This window comes from Sinocyclocheilus grahami, unplaced genomic scaffold, assembly GCF_001515645.1.
Source record: "Sinocyclocheilus grahami isolate Dianchi unplaced genomic scaffold, SAMN03320097.WGS_v1.1 scaffold936.1, whole genome shotgun sequence".
NCBI lineage: Eukaryota > Metazoa > Chordata > Actinopteri > Cypriniformes > Cyprinidae > Sinocyclocheilus > Sinocyclocheilus grahami.
In genome coordinates, this window is record NW_015506115.1 from 47,904 (window position 1) to 57,485 (window position 9,582).

Sequence of the window (9,582 nt, forward strand, 5' to 3'; positions counted from 1 at the left end):
ATATACATTCTGGGTGAAATTACCACCGAGAATAATTTCAACACAATTCAGTGTACACAAATGAATGTGAAGCTCATGATTTTGTTCATTTGAATTGAGGTACACAGATATTACGCTAAAAAAAACAGAACAACCCTTTGATAATTCAACAATAGGGCCAAAAATTGTTGCAAATATATCAGAGAAAATAGTCTGTCCAGACCCAGTGTGTCCGGAGCGGAGGGAGCCAGGTGGCGGAGTCTCAGTGTGCTTTCCAGTATTTCCAGATGATCATCCATACTGCTGTACTTCACAATATCACTGATATTCTGTCCTGCTGTGCCCAAGAACCTTAGAGGAACCACAAAACATTCACGGCCAAGAGCTGCTCACCACACCACACCACTGAGAGAGGATAAATACACAGGTAGTTACTCACCGGACACCATCTACGATGGCTTGGTAGGGGTTGTTGACCAGCTGCAGCGTGGGGAAGGGCACAGACAGAGGGAACATGCAGCGGTGCAAAGGCTGCTGGGGAAGAGTGTAGTTTGTTGGGTCATACTGTCCAGGCATGACATCTACAGGTACAGAGGCCTATAGGGAACAAATCACATATTACAGAGACTTCAAAACATTTTATATTATTATCGTGGGCACTTCAAAATACCGTGAATAATTATATATTTCTAATTATTCTGATTTTTTGAATGCATTTTAAGAATACTTTTAGCATCAACTGGTTAAAATGCACAACACCGCTGAATGCTGCGTCAAAGACTCATGCGCACTCTGATGTAAACAAACTCAACCCGGATGAGAAGCTCATGGCAGAACCAGTGAAAGAGATGCACTGATTGAAAGCGCACATTCACTCTCTGACAGCAGAAATGCAGCCGTTAACCCTGTAAACAAAGCAGCTGTCCTACTTTCTGTTCTTTCAAACAGCCATTCAGATTTTTGTATTCGCAGTGGTGCTCATCACAGCACTGAATTCTTATGCTGCGTACTTATTTAAATACTTAAATTCTTAGACTTAATAGACCATTTATTTTTTTAACATTTTACTCTGGACTACAACATGCCCTAGATATTGTTTGAAAAGGTTTTGATTCTTTGTTCGGTCACACTTTACATTAAGGCTCTGTTGTTTAACATTAATTAATTCATTAGTTAACAAACTGCAAATGAAAAATTATTCTAAAGCATTCGTTAATCTTAGATAAATTTAACATTTAATAACACATTATAAAAATCAAAAGTTGTAAAGGTATTATTTAAAGGACCTGAGCTAACATGAACTAACAGTTGTTTAAAAAAAAAAAAAAGTATAACTTCTGTAACAAATGTAGCAATTGGCTATTGTTAATGTTAATGCATTAACTAAGGTTAACTAATGAGACCTTATCATAAAGTGTTACCTATTGTTCTTTATAATTCTTTTGCACTTTAATCTGTTTGAAACATTTGTTTACTTTATACATTTTTGTATAAAGCGTTCTGAAGGCTTCAATGTATACATCCTGTTCACAAAAACATTTGTAGTCAAAGAATCCACTTGTGATTACCAGACATGTATGAGCAACTTCAACACTAGGGATGCATGATATATCCGATTCAGCTAGGTTGTCAGCCAATATATATATATTAAAGTCGACATGCAATGGAAACTGAGATGTCTTTTCTTCTCTATTATGTCTTATATATGTCCATCACAATAAAATGTATAAAAGATTTCCAAAAATATAACAATATGCACTGATAAATCATTTATAATAAACACTGCAATATTCCACAAAAATAAAAATAAAAAATAGAATTGTCAATTTGGTCAAATTTGATTTCATGGCAACTTTCAACATTTTTTTGATTTATTTTTATTGGTCGATTTATTTTTTTATATATTTTTGTATTCTTTTTTTCTCTGATTTAGATTACTTTTTGCCATCATATAACACTCACTTAAGTTCATTTTTAAAATACTGTTAATTAAATAATACTATTAAATGTAATCTTTCCTAAATCCAAAATGAATATCCATATTTCACGCTGCACATTCTCATGTTGTGATTTCCAAATTTATGGTTTCATTCTTTTTTATTTCCATTTTTTAATGGTTTATTTTTCATTTATTTAGACAAAATAATACCTTAATTTTAATACTCATTATTTATCAGTTAACAGCCATAACAGTTATGTATTAGCCAGATTTTTAAAACTGCTGCATACATCAGTATGTCTAAAAAAAAACCTCCGGATCTCTGGTCAGTCATGTCAGGTGTGTTTCTGCACCTGTCTGAGCCGAGAGGCTGTCTGGGGGTCTGTGGAGGAAGGTCGGCCATGCAGAAGTCTTCAACAGTGAATTTCCCATCATTCTTCTCTGCACCCATGATAGCAATAACACTACCTGAAAATACCATTTCACAACAAAGCATGAAGATTGAGAAGCCCGAGAAGACTGAGACGGATCAGTTTGTCTTACTATTTATTGACAAATGTTCCCTAACTTTCCTGTATCCCACCTGTTACAAACTTAGGAGTGTCAATGTTGCCTTCTAGTTTGATCCTCTGCAGTTCATCCTCCAAAATAAGCTCATCTGATTGGCTGATGTATTTGGCACGAGGTGGCTGAGGCAATAGATTGTGCTGAAGAAGAGAGAGAAAAGACATGTTAAAGATGGGAAGACAGAGAGGACAGGAAGCTTAAGTTTGTAACATCAGGTGGAGTTTTACCTCCTCACTGATCTCCTTCAGGATGGAGGGCTGCAGCTCCATGTTTTTGAATATGGTGCCCACTATTATACACTGTTCACCCGTCTGCAGGTCACACAGCTCCTGATGGGCACGACTCCGCCTGCCACACACATCCAGTCATGTTCAGAAACGCCTCAGGCAGAACACAACAGCAGCACGAGCCTGTCAACAACTTTGCAGAGGTTTCTCACCCCACTTCTGCCTGGCTCTGTCGGCGAGGACGTCTCTCATCTTCAGGAGTCTGGTGGCGTAGATGTGCTCATACTGGCGGCTGAAGCTGCGCTCGCCGAGGCGGAATCTCTCCGAGCAGCCGCTGAACGAGAGCTGGAGACGGTCAAACACCGGCTCCTCTGAGCCTGGAGCAGACAATAGCGTCTCCTTCGGCACGATCACGTCTGAGAACATGACTGAGGGCACGCTTTTGGACGCTAGATTAGCAATTAAACAATGTTATGTTAATAAAATATACAGTGGGTACGGAAAGTGTTCAGACCCCCTTAAATTTTTCACTCTTTGTTATATTGCAGCCATTTGCTAAAATCATTTAAGTTAATTTTTTTCCTCATTAATGTACACACAGCACCCCATATTGACAGAAAAACTGTTTATTACAAATCTATATAAGTGTAAAACACGCATCTTACTGTATGCTAGCAGCTCAACAGCTTCACTTTCTTACCTGCTGTGCTGTTTTTTTCTACAATATATATTATAAATCTAGTTTGATCAAAATTGAGAATGTAATATGAAAAATAAGTAATGGCAATATTTGTGAGGGGAAAAAAGACAGTATGGCTAATAACAACTGAAATTTATTAGGTAGGTTTTCCAAAGAGACAAGTATTTATTATGCATCCGACAAAATGTAATGCTTCAAAGCTCAACTTTAGATTTGCAAATATTTAACACAATCACCTCAATGAAAAGTGAGACTAAAAAAGGGCAGTTTGCTAGGAGACGACTGCCAATATTAAATGTTCGGTGTTATTTAATTATCCATGCACTGAATGTAGGATAATCACAAGACACTGATTACTCTGAACACAGCACAAGTTCTTTTAAGTGTACAAAAGTAACAGGATTATAAGCACAATAATTAATGCGGAGGATTGAAACAGAGAAGATGAGCGATCTACTTCTTCCTTCCTCCTCTCTCCTTAAGGGCCAGATGGATGACAGATCCGTTGTTCATGTTGTAATAGGCCAGAGAGTTGGAATCTTTGATGAAAATTCCCTGGAGAATCAACACAACAGGAGATCTGAGTTTTCAAAGCAAATACTTTTATATTTAGTAATGTCATAACTAAGATGCCTTGTTCTTTTAAGCATTCAGAGTTTAAATAAAATAACCATCTCATTATTCAACTGACATATTTTACCTCGTACTGCAGTTTCTGTTTTCCAGCCGGCATACCAGTGGCTTCGTGGATCTTAACCTTGATGACAGACACCTGAGGCACAGTATGGCATTTGATTAGCTCACATTTTCATGAATTCTATACATGTTTTGTATAATTCTAAGGATTAGTAGTTAAAATGTGTTCAAATGGTGCATACAGATACGAGATGGGCAAACTCTTTACCTGGTCTGTGAGAGGCAGGCTGAAGTTCAGCACTTGGCCACTCAGCTTCCATTCTGTCTTGTCCTGCATGTTGGGCACCTGGACCTTGACTGCAACAGGTCCCTAAAAGAGAGCAAAGGTCAAATTGAAATGATTAACAGATGACCCTTATGTAATAACAGTTCAAAAATATTCATTGCTAACTGCACTCAAAACAGTTTGCTGCAGCAGCAATGCACCTTGTTCCTGCGCAGGAACTCCTCTTCTGGAATCAGGTTGTCCTCGGTCTTCATTTTCTTGCTGGAAGGCTCGTCCTCGTGAGGAGGTGGAGGATGGGCAGGAGGCATGGGGGCGGCAACAGCGCTGGGAGGTTGAGGCACAGGGGGAGCAGGTACAAATGCTACAAAACAAAAGAGATTTATTATAGCAAAATTATTATTATTAACAAAATTAATATTATTATTAAATCAATTATTAAATTACTAATTATTTATTAGTAATTATTATTACAATTATATAACAAAAGTTTTATTAAATAAAAAAATCATTATTTATATAATATAAATTCTACTATTATTATATTACTTTTTTTATATTTAATATAGAAATGTCTGTTGAATATTTATTTAAATTAATTTTTAAATTACAAATAGCTACGCAACAGATCTGTTATTCCAAAGACTCACCAGCAGGAACCACCATCGGTGGAGGTCTGGGTGCCATAATATGGGATGCAGAGGGTGGCATGGGCAACACACTGATGCGTGGGGCATGCAGCATGGGTGGCATGGGGGCCAGACGCACCATAGGGGCCACTGGAGGTCTGGGTATGACAGGAACAGCAGGGAGCAAGGTGGTCCGCACTGGAGGTGCCATCTGGAATATACACAAGAACCTTTAGTTAGAACGAGCACTTTAATTTTTGTGTTTGACAATCAAGCTGATCTCTCAAAACTCCCGAATGCAGACACAGATTGAGACTCACAGCAGGTGTGATGCTAATGGGTGGGGTGGGTTTGGGAAGGCTGGGGGCTACTGATAGCAAGGGCGGCTGAGGAATCTCGTTGGGCTTGCTGGGGCCGATCTTCTCCTTGGTGTCGTCCTGCTGCACTAGACCTTTAGCTTTGTGGATGGCTTCAATTTGCTCCTGCAGGGTGATGTTAGCCTGAGCCGCCTGCTGGGTACGAGCCATGCTGCCCGAGTGACCGTCCCATGTGACCTGCGGAGTAAGAGGAAGGGTTGTTAGATGAACACTACTACCTTCTGGTATTCCTCACTAAGGGGGCACCAAGGACAATAAGCGCAATAAGCATAATATTTTTTTATTAATGTGCTACATGTTTTTAATAATTATTCTTTAATATTTTCTATTTTTAGAGGATTTCACCTCTAAATTATACACCATGTATATCTATATGAAATAATAAGCCCTATATTATAATTTCTATATATGAATATATGCATTTAATTTAATAAATAATAAATAATTATAATATTAACTTAACCCTTTCTAATCATGTCCACAATTTTGATGAAGTAAAAAAAAAAAAAAGAGTAAAATTCAAAACACAACACTGTCCAGTCTAAAATGACAGAGGATCACCAGAGGGTTAAATAATTTGTTTTAGTGATCTGGTTTAAGTGTTTATGGGTTTCTCAACAATGGGCATTGTTTTGGTCCTGCAGACTTTTAGAACACTAGTTTAATTAATTTGTCTACTACAATGTTGAACAGCAGATATAATTTGTTTCTTTTTCTTTCTTACCTTCTCCTCTGGTTTCTGTATCTCCTCCTCTCCGATCTTCTTACCAATGGCTGTTTCTTCCACACCGAAGATATCGGTACGTCTCTCGGCCAGCTGCTTCAGGCTGCTCTCAATGTCCAGGCCCGGAGCGTACACCTCCTCCTCGATCTGACGCTCATGGATGCTGCGGTCACGCTGCTCCAGCCAGCGGGGGTCCAGCAGGCCGATGCGCATGTGCTCCTGCATCTTACTGGCTGGGATCTTCTCACCAGTGATGGGAGAGATGAGGTACTCTCCAGGGGCGACCACAGGAGGCAGAGGCTTAGAGGCTGAAAGAAAGATGAGATAGAAAGTGAGTGGATACAATGAAATATTTGCTGTTCTAGTATGTTAAAGTGTGTGTTTAAAAAAAGCCTTTACCCTTGGGGTCATAGTCTTTGCGGATGATAACCTGGTCCGGGGTGGGGGGCAGAGGTGGTGGCACAGGGTTATCAGGGGGTAGAGGAGCCTTCATGCCATTATCCTCTTCATCAGAGCCCTATTGAGAGAGGAATAACAGGTCAATCAGAGTGTTAGTTTACCCACTTCTATGAACTGCTCATTTGTTACATTATGTGAACATGTAACATCCTCGTCCCATTGATATGATCACCCTGGTTGTCTCACCTCGTCCATGTCCTGCAGCTGTGTGTCCTGGTCTAACTGAGTTGCATGTCCTACCACCCTGCCCACTCTCTCATCCTCTTCATCTTCACTCTCAACCTCCATCTCCACCTCCTCACTCTCTCCAAACTTCTCATAACGCTCCTGGATCAGGATACGAGCGCCCAGCTCCTCAGGAGTAGTGGGAGGAGGGAAATTGCCTGTAATATGTATAATAGTAAAAAAAATGATTATTATCGAGAATATGAATATCAACGACTATATATATAACTAGTAATATATATATAATTATTTTATTAATTTATATTATAAATATAAATTAATATTGTGTTAATTATATACTACTACTAGGGGTGTGATGAGATCTCATGCCACGAGATGTGAATTGAGATTGAGACAAGATTTCTCATTGAGGTGAAAAGATCTCACGATATCGCCATGAAGGAGTATGAGGGTGAAATTAGCACAGAATATGCCACCATTACGTTTACATTAATCCACTGTCATTTAGCTTTTTTATAGAAATAAAAACCATTTAATTCAGTTGAATAACGGTCGCCTCAATTCTAAACTGTAAGCAGCTACTCTTCTCATTCAGCATGAGCTGCAGTCGCACACAGTGCAGCAGGAATCAGAATTCACTGATCGCATGTCAAGAATAAGGCGAGATGACTGACAAGACCATGGCGGAGGATTCGTTGTGCAACAGAGCTTAAGCGTCTGACAAATGGCTTATCTTGTAGAATGCATTCTCAGCACCCCGCGCTTCTTATACAAAGAGTACGCGTGATAGCAAATTCAAAAGCGAAAGTCAAACACAAGCGCGTTTTAAAGGGATTTCAATACCCCACATTTTGAGAGCAGCATGCATATTAGGTTACATACAATAATTTCTAATATCAAACCTACCTTAGGCTGGGCTGTGTAGTTGTAATCATCGCTTAGCTCTGTATCATGCTTGAAGAAAAATGTGGTATCTATTTCCACTTTGAATATTGAGAGAATACTTTTATTATGGTTGCACTTATTGTTTGCACTTACGACTAAGAAAAAAAACTGTTATGTTATTTATACTGTTTTGTGGAATGGAGTTCAGTTAGGAGGTCACGCACAGCTTCAATCAGAAGTTCTAGAAGCTCATAATTCATGTACAGTTCTGAGGTCTGAAGAGACTCGTGTGAAATCATTCAGGAGAGAAGCCAGTGAGTTGAGTTTGTGTCTGTAGTTAGCTAACTGAACCAAAGTTCTGGGAATACATTTTTGCCATTAACAAAATAAAGAACATTTTTCTGATGCAACAGTATGTTTGTGCAAATAAAAATCTTGAAATATTTGAAATCGCACATTATTACACATGCTCACCTTGCTCATGTGGCTGAAAGTCCACAGTCTCCACCACCACAAAGTCATGCCAGTCAATCTGAGCATAAGCCACTCTCTCCTTCTCTCGCTCCTCCTCTTCCTTCTTCCTCTCTCGCTCCTGGAATTTGGCCCACTCCACACGATACCTCACCTAAAATATTGGGGAAAGATGTGATATTACAGTTGTAAGGTCAATCTGATCTAAACATCATTTTGTGATCTTATGAGTTTCACATATCAGACTGATCAACTGAGAAACAGCCTGAGAGAATTTTCGGGACCTACTGAATTCAACAAGTATTGGCTTATAATATATAACATATATTTAGCAATTTCAGTTCTACTCCCTGATTCACTATAAGTTTCCTATTGTGGTTTTCCATTAAGTGTGATCTGGAATGGCTGTTATAATTACCTGGTCCAAGACCTCACGAGGATTCTCTGCTTCCTTCTTCAGTTTCAGAAAAAGACCTTTTGGAGGGATTAAAACCTGCAAGAAGCCAATCGTTTAAGTGAATCCCAAAATACTCCGCTCTCTTTAGCCACCTCAATCTGATTTGTTCTTTGCATTGCTGCCGTACCTTTGTATATTGCTCCACCAGTTTTGTAAAGTAGTTAAACAAGCTGTGCTGTGGTCGAAGAAAGTCAAACTGGAAGTTCCTCTGCTCCTTCTGCATCAGCTGCGTGAGAAACTGGCGGCCATTTCGGGCGACAAACTGTGCGGTCAGCTTCACCACATCCAGATCAAAGGCTGAGATGGAGGGAGGGTCGGCAATGAACTCAAACTCAGGTGGAGGCTCCTTGGGCACCACACTCTCATGGATCACCTGTGCTTGAACCTAAATGACCACAAACACATGAGTTCTTCATAACATATCCAGTTCTGTAAGGCTTTCAAATCAGACTGCTTACATTATGACTTGACTGCTTTAATCACAATAAATGGAATTAATTATTAGGGCTGCAACTAAAAGCACAAACTCTGTGTTAACAGATAAGAGGAATGTTCTGCAAGAACACACACATTCACTCTGAACACGGTAACCTCTTACTGTCATTTCTTTAGTCTGTAAATGGCAGAAACGTCTTACATTTATATTCAATCACACGCTGTTATCCCTTTACAGTTACTATCATAAAATACTTGAATTACATGTTGACTTTTAAACCTAAATTTAACATCCAATAACAGATATATCAGCAAAATTAATATTTTTGCACTGAATATTGTCTTTCTCTATACTGCGTTCCGTTTGTTTGACGCGCATGTGTACCGGCGCTCGTTCAGTAAAGTCTGAAGTTTAACGCAGACTGTCAGGATGAGCCTTCATGCCAAATTTAAACACTCACTTGCTTCAATATGTAACATTTACAGATAAGAATATAACTGTAAAATGAAAGTTTTGCGCCGAGGAATTATATCACACATTAAACAGCATGTGCATCTGTCAAAGCGCCTGACAGGGCAAGCCGTGTTAAACATTACACTTATGCATTAGCTTTAAGTTTAAAATAAA

General features: G+C 39.0%; 2 protein-coding genes across 2 annotated transcripts in view; both read right to left on the bottom strand.

Annotated features, from left to right (window-relative positions):
- Positions 1 to 3,138, bottom strand: part of LOC107564458 (DNA polymerase delta subunit 2-like) — a 4,258-nt gene extending 1,120 nt beyond the window's left edge. The window contains exons 1-8 of the mRNA XM_016249548.1: positions 3,076 to 3,138; positions 2,925 to 2,974; positions 2,713 to 2,833; positions 2,502 to 2,625; positions 2,272 to 2,386; positions 771 to 855; positions 419 to 576; positions 203 to 330 (exon numbers count right to left, since the gene is read on the bottom strand). Coding sequence (XP_016105034.1) covers positions 203 to 330; positions 419 to 576; positions 771 to 855; positions 2,272 to 2,386; positions 2,502 to 2,625; positions 2,713 to 2,833; positions 2,925 to 2,974; positions 3,076 to 3,138 — 844 coding nt within the window. The remainder of the gene's footprint in view (positions 1 to 202; positions 331 to 418; positions 577 to 770; positions 856 to 2,271; positions 2,387 to 2,501; positions 2,626 to 2,712; positions 2,834 to 2,924; positions 2,975 to 3,075) is intronic.
- Positions 3,139 to 3,534: 396 nt separating this feature from the next.
- LOC107564451 (splicing factor 3A subunit 1-like) overlaps positions 3,535 to 9,582 on the bottom strand; it is a 10,416-nt gene continuing 4,368 nt past the window's right edge. The window contains exons 4-15 of the mRNA XM_016249542.1: positions 8,647 to 8,904; positions 8,481 to 8,555; positions 8,066 to 8,216; positions 6,707 to 6,903; positions 6,461 to 6,578; positions 6,062 to 6,369; positions 5,281 to 5,514; positions 4,982 to 5,171; positions 4,535 to 4,695; positions 4,317 to 4,418; positions 4,113 to 4,184; positions 3,535 to 3,967 (exon numbers count right to left, since the gene is read on the bottom strand). Coding sequence (XP_016105028.1) covers positions 3,866 to 3,967; positions 4,113 to 4,184; positions 4,317 to 4,418; positions 4,535 to 4,695; positions 4,982 to 5,171; positions 5,281 to 5,514; positions 6,062 to 6,369; positions 6,461 to 6,578; positions 6,707 to 6,903; positions 8,066 to 8,216; positions 8,481 to 8,555; positions 8,647 to 8,904 — 1,968 coding nt within the window. The 3' untranslated portion in view covers positions 3,535 to 3,865. The remainder of the gene's footprint in view (positions 3,968 to 4,112; positions 4,185 to 4,316; positions 4,419 to 4,534; positions 4,696 to 4,981; positions 5,172 to 5,280; positions 5,515 to 6,061; positions 6,370 to 6,460; positions 6,579 to 6,706; positions 6,904 to 8,065; positions 8,217 to 8,480; positions 8,556 to 8,646; positions 8,905 to 9,582) is intronic.